Here is a 17,962-nt window from a genome sequence, read left to right on the forward strand (position 1 = left end):
TAAGTCCCACAGAAAGTGACCAGTTATTTTATTAATATTATTTAACACGGCTTTCCCTTTGTTGTACAGATGTGGAGGCTAACTACATACAAAGACAGTCATTTTGTTGCCATGGAAACTAGGTTTTGACAAGACAATAATAATCATATCATATAAACAGTAAATCAGACTGAGCCAAGATGCAGGTTCGTGTTACATCATCCGTGTCACGATAGTGTCAAATTTTTTTGCACATCTGTTTCTGCTCCATATGAACAAAGAAGCAAAGGAGGGGGAAAAAAAATCACTACATTTCCCGTCATGCTCCGGCGCAGGGCATGCCGGTGATGTCACAATAAGTATATATACGGCTACAGGGAAGAATTTCTTCCTCCATTGTTACATTGTAACAAACGGGGCCGGGGCGAAGCGGCGAGGAAGGCGTCTTCTCTTTGCCAAATTTGCACCGCTTTGACGAACCAGGCCAAAATTCACCGTTAACAGGGGAAGACAGCGAAGTAAGCCCGACCGACCGAACCCGCCCCGGTGAGGAAAAGGATAAACGAACACAGATGTCAGCGGATTTCTCCATTGCAAGGCTTACATCAGGAAGATAAGACATTCGGCTGTTTACATGATTCATGTTGCACCGAAAATGTTGGGAAGTAAATCGCAGCTAATCATATGACGTCCCTCTTTCTGCCGTCTGTCCTTTAAATAGATAGGCATGCAACATTTAAATAAAACCGGCAGGTCTAACAGACAGCTCCTGTTTTCTGCGTGATCCCTCAGTGTGCAGAACAATGAGCATGGAGCCTAAGTAGCCTAATATAGTCAGATAAAAGTGTTTGCAGATTGACAATCACGAAAGCTTTCAGCCGGATCACTTTGGGTTAGCATTGCTCCATTGCAGTCTGGGATACTCGGTTCAGGGAAATCGGTTTGGGCACAAAAAAAAAAAAAAGAAAAGAAAAGAAAAAAAGCAAACCCATCTCGCAGGGCGTTAAAAGATTGATGTGCAGTCCGTATTGGAAACGACCTACGAGTTGGTTGGAATAAGGGTCCCTGTTTCTGCCCCAGGTAAGAGGGTTTAGTATTTCATTAGCCGGGCGGTTTGCCATTGTGTGAGTGTGTTTGTGTGTGTGTGTGTGTGTGTAAAATGAAGAGAGCTGGGTTACTGGAGAGAGAGAGAGTGAGGGCCTTAGCCTGTCAGTCTGATAAAATCCAACCTCCCCCAGCACAGTCTGGGCAGTTGCTGCATGCACACAGTTCATCAAACACCTCACCCACACTGCATGTCCCTGAAGGTAAATATACCATGAAGTCACAATCGTCTTTAAACATCCTGTAGCCTGCCACAGTCCAACAAAGTCCTTAAAGGAACAGGAGGGTGACTTTCAGAAGAGAAATGAGCCTATTATCAAAATCCAGCCTCCGCTCTATTTATATTTGAGTCCCAGTTGGAAAATGGTCCACATTGATGCTAAAACCACACCAGTATCTGCATTGAACCTGTCAGACCTGCACTTGTTTGTCACAGCCTCTTCAGGGCCTCTCCAGGGGTTAAATTCAGAGGCTCGTTCCCAAATAGCATCATAAAGGTAAAATCCACATTCAAACTGAATCCATGTGCTTTTTCGTCCATTTTGCTCTGCATCATCACGATCACAGACAACTACAGCAGCTCCTTAAGCATCGGGACATGGATTGATTAGTGACACAGTTTGGCCTGTAGTTTTTCTTTAAGGCATTACATCAAATTTTAAGGGTCTTCATATCCCTGTAAAATCATTTTCATTATTCACCGTCCACAGAGCAGCTTCAGGATTTGTCTCTATATGACATCATCTCTCGGTTTGGCTTAAGGGCAAACTGCACTGTTCAGCATTATAGAAATATTAAATATTAGTCCTGCTCAAGGCTGGATTTTCCATTTGAGAACTCAAAAACCTGAATGGATAATGGTTGGGAACTGGAGCCGTCCCATTTCGGAATGATGGTTTAATATGTCGCTCTCAGTATCATGTGACATGTTAACATAGGCCCAGGTAGAGCTGCATAATAAACTAGTAATTAGCTTTATAAGTCATATTCATAGTCACAGAGATCATTTCATTCTGTAGGGAATGTTGATATGATAAGGTACAGTGTTGAACATGGACACTGTCATCCTGCTTATTCATGTATGTGCGTTGTGTCTTGAAAACACAAAACTTTGTGAGATGCGGTTTGACCACAAACTGATGATAAAATAACACGTAGCATTCAGCTGTTTCCGTTCACCTTGTGTGACCTATCCTGCTGATGTGATTGATCAGCACCAGCTTTCAGATTCATTCATATCCACCCCCCTCACCCCCCTCACCCCCCACCTGCCTGCCCCTTACCCTGCACTGTTTACAGCAGACTTAAGAGGAAAAAAGTGAAACCATAGAGATCATTTGCTTCAAGGCTGTTCACATAAACCGTGCTTGCCTAGTTGCCATGGTGAAGTTTCTAGACTTGATTTGAAAGTAGGATTTCATGTGAGATTGTGGGGGGGGGCAGAGAGAGGAAATGATGGAGCTGGAATACAGATGAAAGGAGACAGGACCAAACAGCTGATGTCACCCTCTGGTTACTGTGTTAGCGCTGAGAATTGAATTTAAACCTGAATTGGAACCGTTTGACATAAATTATCCAGTTCTCTGATTGTCAAGAAGAAGGTTTTGTGTGTAAGGTGGTAAACAAATATGACACAGAGCTGCAGACACCGTCCACTCTGCCTCTCATTACGAAAGGCTCCGTGTGTGCTGCTCTCTGCCCTCAGACACCGAGTTTCCATGGAGGCAGGTTCGTCCCTCAGCCTCAAACGAAGATATGAAGAGGTGGACAACAGCTCTCCATTCTCTACACCTAAGGACTCTGACGATGACATCTCCAGCAGTGACAGCGCTGACAGCTGTGACAGCCTCAATCCCCCTTCCAGCACTGCATTTACCCGTAAGGAAGAACAGAAGACACACACCAAAGGCAATACACTCTAAAAACCCACTCAGACAGTTAATTAGAAAAAGACTTTCAGTCATTACTCATGTATAACATTAAATTTTAAATCTCTCCTCAGCCACCTCCATCCTCAGACAGCACAAACCGTCACCGGGGGGGAAGCGGGTACGTTTTGATGTGGTGACAGTGTATTACTTCCCCCGGCGGCAGGGCTTCACCAGCGTGCCCAGCCAAGGGGGCAGCTCCCTGGGCATGGCCCGTCACCACTCCTCCATCAGACACTACACACTGGGCGAGTTTGCACGCGAACAGGAAACCAGCCATCGGCACACTTTACGCCAGCACCTGCGCCAGGAGAAGCTCAATGCCCGCAAGATGAAGGTAAATTCAGAATTTCATCCAAGATTAAAGGCATGAGGCAAATAAGTATTTGTGTTCCAAAGGCGCTGTTCTTTGGGAAAGGCAAACAGTATTTGCGGATCATGCAGCAGGACAAACTGCTGTGGTGACCCCTAACGGGGAGCAGCAGAGGGAGGGAGACAAAGGACAGCTGGCAAAAAAGCAGAGTCTAGTTGAGGCCCTGTGTCATGTTTCAGATGTCTATAGGTTGTCTGCAGTTCCTAAACTTCTAAAATGGTTTCATTTTATGAACTTCTTGAGCTACAAAAGTAAAAAACGGATTGAACTATCTAATAATGTAATAAGTGTAGAATAATATCTGAAGCACAGGGGCCGGTTTTCTGCAGATTGACAGTTTAATATGCATTTTGGCAATAATTCTTCCATCCGTTTACTTCAATAAAATCATGATTTTTTTTTAAAACTTTTGCTTGGAATTGAGTATTTTTACATTGTGGTACTGGTGCTTTTACTTAAGTGAAGGATGTAGAAGTATTTCTTCCACTATTGTCCTTTGGAAAGATTTAGAATGAAATAATTAAGCCACAGATAAATCTGTTTTTGAATTATCCGTCTTTAGGGTAATTATCAATCACCTGAACTTGAATCAGCTCACAGTTGCTAACTGTTGCCCACAGCTGACGAGGAACGGCACAGTGGAGTGCGCTCAGGCCGACCTGCTGACTCTGGAGGACGTATCAGATGAGGACCTCGATGTGGACGGGGTGGAGGTGGACGACTGTTTCTTCCTTCAGCCACTGCCTACAAAGCGCCGTCGAGCTCTCCTGCGAGCCTCCGGCATCGCCCGCATAGATGCGCGGGAGAAAGCCGAGCTCAGAGCCATCCGCCTCTCACGGGAGGAATGTGGCTGCGACTGCCGTTTGTACTGCGACCCCCGACACTGTGGCTGCAGCCAGGCTGGCATTAAGTGCCAGGTAAGGACTGTTGGCTTTTCTCGTGCGGATGTGCAGAAAGAAGAGAGAGCCAGTTCCCAGTTTTCTGAAACTCGAATGAGTCAGCATGCCTTAAATCATTTTTAATTTTAATGTGAAGTCATATGTGTAAGCACTCATTTTCCCATGAGCCCTTTTCACTGAAGACATTTGACTTGTCATAGTAGGAAAAGCACAGGTGAACATAATGAAATTAATGGTAGCTGACTTCCATTTAGCTGCTTCAGTCTCTCGCTGGCTCACTGTCACTGTCATAGCTTACTGGGATACCTGAGGAGCCATCATTAATTATATTAGTAACACTTATTTCCTACTATGAGTCAAGGTGTCTGCTTTAAAAAAAAAGGCCTGTTCATTTAATTGCTGATTCATGGCATGATTTGATTTAACTGTAAACCAAAGTTTATTCAGTGAGTGGGCCAGCAGTGTGTATCCATGAAGTAACATTCAATTATGCCCCGTGAGACGATCCCTATTGTTTGAACAGATGAAAACATTACTGTGCCACCTTAAAATGTGATTGTACAGATGAATGCTCCTGCAGAACTTCACTTCTGTTTTATTCTAGTTGCCCTTGATGTAAAGGGTCGTCAGTACACGCTCATAAAGGCGTGAGAGATTTTACCATTTCAGTTAGATTAAATATGTCAGCCGTCATTAGGTCTTTTTGTTCTACAAATCATGAATATTATATTCAGGCATTTCCATATGACAGAGGGCTGCATGCGGATTAATTCACTGTGGTTGAAATACATCTGTTTTTTACAGATCAGTAAAATCAATTCGCTGATGCAGTGAATGAGTTATTATGCCATAATCTTTTTCTACACCTCATTTCTCTCATTTCAGTCAGTTGAAATGAAAAATGATAAATAAAACTGCTGAAGCTCAAGACAAGACAGTATTGACTTTTTTCAGATCAACATTAAGATTTTTGTCTCTTTGTTCATATGTTTGTGTGCGTGTCTTTGTTGACTGAAGAATTGAAGCTGTTGCACGATTGGGCTCCTTATGTCGCTGAATTAGTTTTATATAAACAGAGCAGAGGCTAGATTTTGATTATATATATATATAAACATGTCAAGAGAAAGGGCACCTCTGTCTCAACCTGGCCTATTACACAGTGACCAGGTACTGTCTTGGTTGCTGTGATTTTTTTTTTTTTACATGATGTCCTTGTCTCAACATGTGCTGTGTCATCTGTCTTTGTCCTTTAAGTTGCACTTACATAACACTTATGTGTTGGTGAATTCCAAATGTTTGCTCTACCCCTTCCTGTTAAAATAAAATGAAAGTGAAACTGAAATTGAAATTGTTACCTCTGCTCTCTTCCCCAGGTGGATCGAATGTCTTTCCCGTGTGGCTGCTCTAGGGACGGCTGCGGCAACTCAGCTGGTCGTATCGAGTTCAACCCTCTACGTGTGAGAACTCACTACCTGCACACCATCATGAAGCTGGACCTGGAGAAGAGGAAGATGCTCATCCAGGGGACTGGGGACCAGTATGCTGAATCTGATCCAATATCCTCTCCCACATCTACTTGCCCTACTTCCCCAGACCTGTCCTCTGTTGCTGGCCTGGACTCTGAGCCAGAGGAGAGCGAGGTGCAGACAGTTGTGGAGGTTCAGGATCTCCTGGCAGAGCAGGACATCCTGGAGCGAGAGAACGAGACAGCCGTCTTACACCTGCAGAGCGCGGAGGAGCAGGAGAGGAGGGAGAGGGAGGAGGCTGAAGGGGAAGCAGTGCAACAGGGCGATGGAGGCTTCACAGAGCAGCCTCTCTGCCTTCTGCCTGGTGCTTTGGAAGGGGAGCTGCCCGAGCAGGCAGAGGTGCCAGGTGTGGAGCAGGTCCTTCTGCAGGGGCCGTTCCCCACCGGGGCCACGGTGTTGTGCATCACTGACAACCAGGAGGAGAGCCCCTCTGACCTGCTCAGAGACTCCACTTCTCTGCTCTACTATCAGCTCAGTCCCATAGAGCCCGGAGCCTTTGAGACCCTGCCCAGAGCGGAGGAGGCTGAACAGGAGGAGCATGTGGTGAGAGAACAAGATGCAGGAGGCGGCGAGTGTGTGGAGAGGAAACAAGGAGGAGGAGGAGGGGAGTCGAAGGATGATAACCCTGAAAAGATCACCTGCAGGCAGAGTTTGGGCAAGTCTTTAACCAATGTGATTCTGTGCTCAGAGGAATGTGTGGCAGTAGCGGAGGAGAAGCCCTCTGGTCGTCAACCGAGCCTCCCTGAAGAGCACTGCCAAGGGGAGACCTGCTCGGAGGAAAATGTGAATCCACTGCCTCCTGAAGTTTAATTCTAGCTTCTCTGCAGATATTTTGCACAATAGCTTCATCTAAGATGAATAAATTACACATTTCACATTTATTACTGCTACCATCAAGAATGATTACAGGTTGCAATCTCTTGTAGTGACTGTCATTAAATTATGAGGAGAATGAGCTTGAGTATTACAGTACATGAAGGGTGGGGGGGGGGGTGCTGAAAGCACATACAGATCACTCCCCAGAAGTAATATGGATGCAGTTACAAGGCAACACTGTACGTAATTCTGTTGGGGGTGATGAATGCGGCCTTAATGGAAAAACATAAAAACACTCGTGTGTAGGAGTCATTCGTGGATGAGGAGTACAGCAAGTAGTGCTTTGTTAATTTCCAACACAGCAAACAGAAAACACAGCGTGTGAATGCTGACATAAGCCTTTCGTTTGGTGGTATATAAAGCTATCAACACTAACACAAATTGTTTTGCAGTGCGCAAGGAGCTGGTGTATTTAGATACTTACTGGCTCAGTTTCCGTTACAGTCGTCGTGCTGTAGTCAAGCCAAATGAAGGCCTCTAATAGTATCCTCCGCTGAAAATAGACCTAATAATCCTGGAAATACTTGTTTTTGTGTACTGTATATGCATTTGCAATGTGCGAGACAGAGCCGAGGTTGCTGCTTTTTTGATCTGTATGCACATTGTGGCTCTGCTGCATTGAGACATGAAGGTAAAGCAGCACAGAGCAGCAGACTAGCACTGGCCTCAGTCGTTGCTCTTGCTCACCATGGGCTGTTCGTGCAAATGCGGTCGATTCGTCAAGAAAAAAAAAAAACCTAGTTTACCTAGTTTACCTGTAGTTGCAATGCCTATGACATTATTTCTTTGAGTAATGTGTCTTTTGTGGATTAGATACTGTTGGTTTTGAAGTTCTCACAGTCTCTCTTTGTTTTTTAATTTCTTTCTCACTGCTACACTGTAATGCCATGTAGCCAGTCTTGTCATGTCACGATGAAATGCCAGAGTAGATTTTCCTAGTCCTCTTTTAATGAGTTAGGGAAGAGATGATTCGGAAGCAAGTGAAATTTCATATGAAGAAATCAGCATTTAAAGAGTCAAAGAAAACAACAGCCTGTGCTTTTGAAAATAGTTTTATGAAATGTTGTGATGTTACTAATTTATGGAACAGATTGACAACAACCTGAGTTTGTGTAGTTTATGTTCAGTCTGTGTGTGTGTGTGTGGGGTGCGTGTGTGTGTATGCCTACTTTACACTTGTATGTCCATGTGAGAGAGAAAGGTGTGCATGCATCTGAGTGTGCATGTACATGTATGTACTGTATTATGAAAAGGGTTGGGGGGGGGGGGGGGGTATATTAGTGAGGATACATATTTTATTCCTGAAAGGTGCTGATGTTACAGATTTACAATTCACCGCTCTTTCTCCCTACCATCATGAGAAATATGATTTCACAGAGCTGTTTCTCGATGACTGATGTTAAGTGAAAGTGTTTGGGAGCCTCTTGTTGGAACGCAATAGCAAATCATTCACGTGGCGATTATGGAATGAGGTGTTTTTGTCACTGAGTATGTAAATGAAAATGTATAACATTTCTGGTCTTTAAATGTCTTTTTTAAACTTCTGTCTGATTGATACTGATCTGTATAAGTGTGCCGGCTCCTCTTACACAAAACCAGTCCTCTGTTTTGTTGCCTAAAATTACAGCTGTTACTTTTGGTAGCGGCTCGCCTAACACAGGATGTGCCGCTGTGTATGAGATGTCTGATCTATTTCTTTTGCCTTTTTTTTTCTTTCATTGTCTTAATATAAACCTGCTTAAGAGTTGCACCAAAGCAGTGGTTTCAAGCCTAATTAAAAGATGCTTTCATCCATCAGATTTTAACAAAGCAGTCTCCTGTAGTTATTGCGGGGCTGTAGATTTATTGTGGCCCTTTGTGTTCACGTGGCTTTGCCTTGCAATAGTACCATCTTTGAAGTGATGATGATTACAAGCTGCCTATTGTTGAGCTTTTGTCCTTGGCTTTCTACTAATAGACTTAGGTTTGGGACCACTGCATCAAATTAACTCCAGTACACTATGTTATTGTGCGTTTCTCTGTGCGAATGGGGTGCGTGACTGTTGAAAAGACAGATAAGTTCTGACTTCATCTGAAAGCTGTGAGAACTACTCTCATGCTAACTGTTGCCTAAAGTGGACAAAAAGTTTTTTATACAAAAATAAAAACAATAAAATACTCATTTTAAAAAGGATAAAGGTTTATGTGTGTTGATTTTACTACTTGATAAATCTTTATTTTATGGTCAGGGTTTTCAAAGGTTAAAGGTTATGCTGCCAATAATGACCTTTTTTGGCGTGGCCTTGATTTGGTTAGATTAATATTGTCCTCATGGGGAAATTTGTTTTGCAGCCAAGTAAAACACAGAACACGGATTTGAATACAAAACATATACATATACAGAACAAATGTGTAAAATTTAGCATAATATATTTTCTAATTTAATAATAATTAATAGTTTGGAAAGACATTAGTCCCAAAACAGTTATGCTTCAGAATTTTCCTTGTTTCTAATTGAAAAAATAATCCATCCATCCATTTTATATTCCGCTTAATCCATCAGGGTCGCGGGGTGAAAAAATCATAAAACAAATTATTTTACACAATGTTTATCTGATTGTTTAGTCACCCACTGCAAACTGATGGGACTGACCTAAAACTACGTGAAATCTGCACATTAAGTGCAGTTACACTAAAACAGAAAAGCAGAAAATAAGAAGCCATTGTCCTCTTTCAGACACTGGAGGTCATGACAATGACTGGCTGCTCGATGCAGCATAATTGTTGACCATTAGATGGCAGCACAAACTCAGTGCATTCCTGCCAATCACAACCTGCTCTCTACAGGCAGTATCTATGTCACATAGCGTTCATTCACTCCAGTTGTTGCTCTGAAATCTGAGGCTGTACGTGCTACTCAGTTATAGTTTCACTGGAGATGTTAACATAGTCAGCTGTAAGTCATCTTCAGAGTGTTTTCCTTTCTAATCTGATGCAAACTGGGTAAAAGTAGGACAGGCTCTCTCTCAGCCTAGCTCTCCACTCTGATAGACCTGGCTTTAATTCCTCAGAATGATCAGTGGCAGTAAGAAAACATGCAGTCTTTCTCAGTACATTATCTTAGAACTCACAGGGGGGGCCTCTCGCGTTTCACTGGGTACAACAACTGATTGTGAAAGCCAAAATATTTGCTCTTTTCTCTTTTCAATTGCAGGAAGTTGTGAGCTGGATAAAGTGACACACTGTCTCCCCTCTATTCCCCACTGGCCTGAGCCAGAAGTGGCTTCTTACGAGCAGCCTTTTGCCAGTGTAACCCACACAGCTCTGAGGTCTCAGCCCTGGGATGCAGGATGCAGACTCACTGCTCTGACATTTACTTCCTTTCAACTAGCTTTGTAAACCAAATATGGATAACATGGGTACAAATAACAGTCACATCAGCAGTTGGGTGACTTTCTCAAAGATTGTTATCACCTTAAAGAGGGTAATCATGGTGTTATATTAAAGGCCAGTCTGCCAATTCTAAACGTGAAGTTCAGTTTGCACAGCTTGATGAGCTGCTCAGCTTGTAAAAACAGTTGTATAATGTTTTCTGTGGCTCTGAAGGAGAAAATAACTGTGCTCAATCTTTTCCCAAAGCCCCTTTTCATTACCATACAGTATTCCCACAGCTTTTTTTTAAATACCACAATTCCTTTAGGATTTCAGCAGAATATTAGCAGGAACATCAGTCTCATTTCCTTGTGCTGTAGCCCATAGGTAACCAGGATTTATAAAAATACTGCACTCTTTTGTAAGCCCCTAGTTTAACTGTACCTACATTTAACTACCAGTAGGAACTGGAAAGAGTTTTATTGTACCTGATTCACACATTGAAATTGCACCATAAATCGAAGGCTGTATAATAAAGAAACCTCAATTTCCAAGTTGAAGGGGGGATTTTAAAAGAAGTGGATGTTTATGAGGAGTAAAAAGATCTGACAAAAGACACGACAGAATGACATGATGAGAAATGTAGGAGCCAACACCTTCCCAACTTTGATGAAGAGCACTATACTAAATCTCTGGACTGCCCCTTTAAGTGTGTTTCTTCACTTGAAGTTGTGTCACTAGAATTCCCCTTTCCATCCATGCCAGTCACTGTACATGTGTGTATGTGTGTTTGTATGAGTGCCATATTCAGGACTGAAAACAGGTCTAAACACACACAAACAAACACGACAAACATGCAGAAACAAATTACCTCTGGAGCCTCTGAAACAATTGTGGCAGCGGTACACAGCTCAGAGAACTATGCATCATCTGTTTAACCTTTCCGGCCTCTGGTTTCCTATTGTTTTACCTCTCCAATGGCCGGAAGAAGTCAGCCTGGCTGATAGATTCAGGGCTCATGATGGAGAACATCAGGAGCCAGTGGAAAGATTTCAAGACATAAAAAAACATCATGATCAGGGGAGAGAATGGCTCCCACAGTAATCTCAGAGCGTGTTGACAGATGTGTAAAATCACCAGCTTTATCTGGGCTTTAATTTTACTGTTGTGACTGGACAGAGCCATGGAGAGCAACTGGGCATTAGGAGGGTTAGGGTTAGGAGTGACGTCTGTGAAATGGAAAGTTGCCACACCACCTCACTCGAGTCTACAAGTCTGAAAGTGCTGCTCCAGCGCCTGGAAAGAATGCTCTCTCTTTCCCTCGCTCTCTGTGACGCCAGGGCTATGGCATCATTAGGCCCTCACCGAAACCAATCCCTGTTAAATGGCACTATTCATAAAACTGGCTCATGGTATTTTCACTAGTCTGCCCCGCTCTTCACATGCTGGCTGAACTGCGGAGGGAAATCCAGACCCTCCAGCAAAAAGTTCATTCTGTGTGCTCAGAGGAGAGAGAGAGAGAGAGGATCCAAATATGCTCCTGAAAGAAGGAAGAAGGAAACAATAAGAGCACTGATTTCCAGCCTTCTTTGCCTGTGACACCGTGAGATGAGGCAGCAGCTTCTCGTAACACCTCATCACAGGTTATGGACATGAAATTCCATGTACGAAACTAAAATTTTTTTTATCCCCTTAATCATCGACCAACCTGTTAGAATTGTCTTCTGTTTGTGACCTCCCTTCACTGCCTCGAAGGGTCATGGCCTTACAGTTAGTTCAATTATTATTATTTGTTATGCATTTGGGATTTCTGCTTTGGTGAATGTTATCTAAAAAAAATCAACAGCAATACGTCTTTACAGCACTGCCGCAACCAACTGAAAACCAGTCTCCTCACCCCTTCCTTTCCAAGTGCGTGCAGGACGTGCTGTGTGCTGTGCTGTGATGACAGTCAGGTAACGTAAAAACACAAAAGACCCTCTCGAGCGCATTCTCGGTTTGTCCATTCTGAGCCACCGTACAAAGATGGCGGTGCAACATGGCGGAATTTCGGGAGGAGAGAACAATTCGTAATCACAGGTGATTATACGCCACCTAAAACACAGTTATGAATGCTAAATTCCACTTCCGCCAATAGATCCCCCTAAATCATACACACTGGTCGTTTAAGTTAAACTTTAACCTTTGTACTTTCTGCACAGAGCCAGGCTAACTGTTTCCCCCCGCTTCCGGTTATTATGCTAAGTTAAGCTAACTGGCTGCTAGCTCCTTTCTGCGTGTTTACTGTACAGGCATGAGAACGGTATCAGTCTTTTCGAGGCAAAAGCTGTCTGCCGTTACAGAGAAGTCTGCACACTAATGTCTGCATTTTTTGTCTGCATTTTTTGAATAGTAGATAAAAGGTTGAGCTTTATGTTCATTAAAGCAAATGGAGAACGCAGGCAGTCACCTGAAATGTCTGAGTGCTCGTAGAGCATGTTTCGTTTCACAGTTGTACAAATACCGACTTTAAATTCCACAGCGCAGTTTTATAGAGCATGAAATAAAAACCAGCTGCTCAGTGCCCATACAAACATATACACGTTTTACCCCCACCCCCCCTTTTTTTGTTTTATTTTGACCTAATTATTGATGGATTAGTATTTTGATTTAGAAATTTTAATGATCTTCCTTCTTGTTGCATATATAAAATGCCCAGTACTTTAGGATTGGAGGATTTATTTGCTCTTCTGTTTTATCTTTATAGGGCCCTAAATATTACAAGGACTATTTCCTCAATAGAAAAGTAGTAACTATGAGGACTGATCACACTTGATCTTATCCTGTACAGAAGATGATAAATCATTAACACTAGAATCTTTTTTTTTTTTTTTTTGTCCATGTGTAACAGAACAAAAACTTGCAAATAATTTATGTGTTTGACAGTTGGCTTTATAGCATTTAAAAATGCAGTGCAGCTTTGAAATAAGTTTGAATGTGCAAGTACACACTGAAGCCAAAACCTGGAGCTGTCTTTTATGTCATCCACCCCTGGGTATAAGATGGCACTTCCAGAACAAGCAAAAAAGGAAACAGAACAAAAAGCAAAGCATGGCAGAGTGAGTCCCAGCCGAACCAGAAAAACAGCTGTGTGTCCACAGCTGTGTGAAATATGTTGTGTCTTGCACTGCCTGCTGGTCCCCAAGGACATGTCGTTCAACCCTACACCCAAGTTCCCTAACAACAACTCTGACACAACATATACTATGGAAGTTACTAAAAAAAAACCCCACAGCATGTAGTTTTTGTTCCGTGCATGTTTCCAGTGATTTTTTTTATCTTACATGCTCTTACTTCCTTTCAGTCCTGTAATAAAAACCATCCCATTAGCTAAGCAACTGGCTGTGTGCCCAGCTTTCCTCGAGGTGGAAGCTTAAATATCTATATACTTGCATAGTCTCTGAACAACAACCAGTGGGTAACCTCATCTGAATGTTTTCTGTCTTACCCGCAGAGAGAAAAGAAGTGACTTCATATCAGAGGTATCTGGAGAAAGAGGAATCTGGATCTCCTGCTTGACCCCTGAAGTTTTGAGGATGTTTTTGATTTGTATTAACAAAACGGTCGTCTTCACAAATTGGCATCTGTTAATTTGGTGAAAGTGCTGTGTTGACCCTCATTATTTGTTTGGGTTCTTCATGATTAGGTCTCAAACAGTAACTGACTGACTGCTGCAGATGATGTTTATGGGACGCAGGATGGTACGGTTCAGAGACCGATGGATGGATTGTGATATCATCCCCCATGTGGGAATATTATGTCATTAAAATAATGTTGTTGTAATGTTACATGACAATGCAGTCACAATGCCCTCACCCCCCGAATCATGTACTAGCCACATGAGTGGCCTGGCTTCAGGGATGGTAGTGTTGTGCAATGAATCCACCACTTTGGTCCAGATTAAAATATCTCAACAATCATTTGATGGATTGCCATGAAATTTTCTGCGGACACTTGTGGTGCCTAGAGGCCGAATCACAATGATTATGATGATCCCCTGACTTTTTATCTTGTGACAGCAGCAGGACAGAATTTCACCCTTTTTTCTGTGAAATCTTCTGGCTGGATTACCAGCTTTTTGGTGGATGGCTTGCCATGAACTTTGGCAAAATCTTCATTCTCATTCCCATCAGCCTCAGTAATACTTTGTCATTGTCAGAGTTGTGTTTCTGGACATCCTTTTAGCTCTGCGTTTGTCTCTACCAACTCCTGAGCTCTTTAGCTGTTAAATGCTCCACTATGTTGACATGGTAGCTATAGTGTACAGTGGGTTTTGAGAGCTTGTTCATAGAAAACAGCTGTCTGCTATGGCTGAAAGCAACACTATGGAAGTGGAAGTTGTGGGCTGGACAGATAAACAGTGAGCTGAACCTCACTGTAAGGCTCTGAAAAGCAGAGGGATGCTGTAGATTCAGGTTCACCACTGCAAACGATCCTTTTTTCAAAATTCTCAAAAAGTTTTCATAGTTTGATTTATTATGAAAAAAGCCACTTTAAGCTCTAATATCAACATGCTAGCGTTGTCATTGTGACCATTTTAGCATGCTGACATGTTAGTAGTGCTGTAGTCTTGTGTTTACATCTTTCAAAACTCTATTGAAGTCTGAGAATGAGAAAAAAGTGTTGAAATGTGTTGAAAACATGTTTAAACAGATGTGTCTTTGTCTAAATGCACTTTTATTTTCCAACGGTGCTGTTCTAGCTCTGTTCTTCTCTGCTCTTGATCCTGATGCTGCTGTCGCCTCAGGCTCAAATGATCAATAGCATGTTTGTGCGAGTCAGACTTTGTGTTGCAGAAGTGGTGGGAATAAGAGGGAAATGTGTTTTTGCAAATCTGGGAAAGGATGTAGAATCACTTCCTGTCCATTTACCCTATTCCCTCATGGACAATTAAGTGAATCATCTAAAAGTCCCAGTTTGTGGCAAATGTCTAACCCCCGTCATGGGAGGCAAGTCGCTCCTCAACCTTAATTAATACCATATTCCTACTGGACTTTTTGTGTTTTTCCATCCTTCTTGTATAAAACAGGCACTGATAGTTATTCCCAGCAGGGGCCAGGCTATGTGCTGATTTTTATTGTAATTCAGTTGTTAGTAGCGGCCTTACATATGAATTGTTTCATCCAAAATGAACTAATTTCCTGTGACAAAGGGGTTCACTGGTCTACCTGTAAAAACAATACTTTGCCCTGTTGCTGCTGTGGGTAAGAGTTTCCATACTGTGTGTGCTGCCCCCCCCCCCTTTCACCCTTGGTATCATGGAAACATGTATGCAGAAGCAAGCAAGCAAGCAGCAGTGTGTGTGTGTGTGTAGGGTAGAGATGTTGGAGGGTGGAGGGTGCTTTCCATTTGTGGAATAATCTGAAAGGGTGGAGCTTGCTCAGGAAATGTGGTGCTTAAGGTTACAGGTGCAGATTGGTTTGAAGCTGATAAGAAGTTTGTGTTTTGGCTAACTGCGTCTTATTCCTCATAAAAGCAGCGATTAGAGTGATTAAACTGATGAGATAAAATAGACGTTTATCACTGATTTCATGTTAACCCTTAAGGGCCATTCAGGGGATTTCAGTTTTTTATCCTTGTTACCTACTGGCTTGTATAATAGTGTATTGCCATGTGGTTCCTGCTTTGGAAAGATCATGTTCCTGAGGAAATAAGTCTGTCTGTGTTTCAGTTTTGCTGTGCATTCACATTTTCAAATAGCAGAAATCATAAGATCAGATATTAGATCCTAACTGCCATTTAAAACTCTTAAAATCCTTTTTTTCCCCACCGTTTTAAATGTAAGGGAATCTTGTCACACACAAACACTATTTTTTACCTGCTGTGTCATTGGTGCCCATCTGTGCTGGGAATCAGGGCCCGGTCTCGGGTTACTGCTGGGAAAACAGGCGTAGCGTGAGTCCAACAGGTGATGGGTTTGATGGAGTGGCTTGTCATAACACTGCAGCGCTTCATCGCAGTGTAAGTACTGCTGAAAATTAATTACACATCAGGGATGATCTCAGAGAGTTATTTATAGCCTCCCTCTAGGGTTTTTAGCGGAAAGGGGATACCCCCTGAAAGAATGGAAGTATCTTAGGCCTTTCTCCAAGAATAAACTTCTCGTCTGGACACTGAGCAACATCCCGGTGATTTGTGGACCAAACAAAGTAATGTGAGGTCATTTGGAGTTTGGTTCTTCAAAAAATCTGCTGTGCATCTGTGAGCTGATGTCAGGCTTTAAGTGTTAGCAATCAGTAACAGATAACAGGTCTGTTCAACCAAATGAACATGAGGTTAAGCTCTCTAATGCTCTGGAATGCAGAATAGGTTTCTGTTTACGCTGCTCTTCCTTCCTTCTAGGTCGTTTTTAAAGGTTATGTTTCAGATAAATCATTGAAAAGCAAAGCAGGTGCAAGAGATAGACTCTCTGTCTGTTATACACTGTATTCAGCAGTAAAACAAACTCTGCTCTAAAAGATGTTGTGGTTCATCGTGTCTGCAGGATTCAGAGGATATCAGTGCTGGCATGCAGAGTCACCTGAGCTGTGTAAACTGGTAAAGAGGGGAGATTATGCACCAGCAAGAGGGCAGAGTTAGAAGGTCACAGCACTGCTCAATGTCAATTTGATCTCCTTCTTCTTCCTTTAATGACCAGTCACTCCCAGCTGCTCCCAGATAAAATGTTATGGTTCAGCACTTCTGTGAGACACGATGGATTTCCCATCGTGTCCTCAAAGGGATTCAAGAAATCTGGTCACTAGGGATCTTCGTTTGTCTGGGTTTTAGAGGCGTTTCTGAAAAACATCAGAGGACTCCTCTGTGATCATGGTACAGATTTACTTGACTTCTGTGTCAGAGAGCATCCAGGGAGCTGACAAAATATTTCAGCAGAAACCCAAAACACTCCCCACTGTCTTCAAAAGGAAGTAAGCTCCTGGGGACTGAAAGAGAGAGAGAGAGAGAGAGAGAGAGAGAGAGAGAGAGAGAGATGAGGCATTCAAAGTGCCACAAATTCCTGGCAAAGTAATGTGATGTAGGGTTAATGATTAGAATATTTCCCGATCCGCCTCATTTCACCCTCTGGTGCTGTTTCCCGCAGGCCACTGTTTTTTTTTTCCTTCAGGTTATAACACTGAAAAGTCATTACTTAGTGTGGGCACAAAGGCTTAAAATAGGTGCAATTAGTGCTCCCTTCCTGCAGTGAAATCTTTGCCTGTATGTATTTGGTGTTGTAGGACTTGGCAGATGATTGTTGCTGTTTTGGGTTGTTTTGGCTGTGTGAGCAGATATTCTTATTTTGTGCCCTTTTTCTGGGCAGATGCCGTGGCTTACATCCCAGTGAGTCATGGATGAGCCCCCATATGTCATATTCTTCACTTAAAGATTTTTTTCCCCCACTGTTTCCACTATAAAGCCACAAGAGCCCTTTTCTGTTTCGAGTGTTGGTTTCACATTTGGGTTTAACCAAAGTGCCCTTTAAACTGTTGATTCATCCACGTTAAGTAACAACATGCTGTATTTTCCCATTTACCTGCTAAACCAAGGCTCACAAAGATAATGTAATATGATTGGAAGACGGAACTTGAGGTCAGGTGCTTTTGCCAACAGACAATCATAGTTTTGTTTGTCCAGGTTTTGAGATATCCATCTCTAAGACTTTTGTCTCCATCCCAACACAACAGAGGCCATTGGAATTTTAATTTTTGGCACTGATAAGATGGAAAATGACTGCTTTTCATGAAGAAATAGTCTAATAGTTTAGATAAGCTCATCCACTGTCTTCCACTCATGTCTTTGTGCTGAATCTACGTACAGCAGGCTTTTAGCTTAGCTTAGCATAAAGATTAGAACCAGAAGAAAACAGCTAAAGTTTCCAAAGTTGAAAAAAATCTGTCTACCAATACC

The 17,962-nt window shown here is 42.5% G+C and overlaps 1 protein-coding gene across 1 annotated transcript; it reads left to right on the forward strand.

Moving 5' to 3' along the window:
* Nucleotides 1-396: 396 nt before the first annotated feature.
* On the forward strand, nucleotides 397-8,800 carry csrnp2 (cysteine-serine-rich nuclear protein 2). The gene is made up of 5 exons (XM_041065939.1): nucleotides 397-1,059; nucleotides 2,789-2,961; nucleotides 3,086-3,348; nucleotides 4,005-4,301; nucleotides 5,657-8,800. The coding sequence occupies exons 2-5, from the start codon at nucleotides 2,802-2,804 to the stop codon at nucleotides 6,617-6,619; spliced, it is 1,683 nt and encodes a 560-aa protein (XP_040921873.1). The 5' UTR covers nucleotides 397-1,059; nucleotides 2,789-2,801; the 3' UTR covers nucleotides 6,620-8,800.
* Nucleotides 8,801-17,962: the final 9,162 nt, after the last annotated feature.

This window comes from Toxotes jaculatrix, chromosome 2 (genome assembly GCF_017976425.1).
Source record: "Toxotes jaculatrix isolate fToxJac2 chromosome 2, fToxJac2.pri, whole genome shotgun sequence".
Classification (NCBI taxonomy): domain Eukaryota; kingdom Metazoa; phylum Chordata; class Actinopteri; family Toxotidae; genus Toxotes; species Toxotes jaculatrix.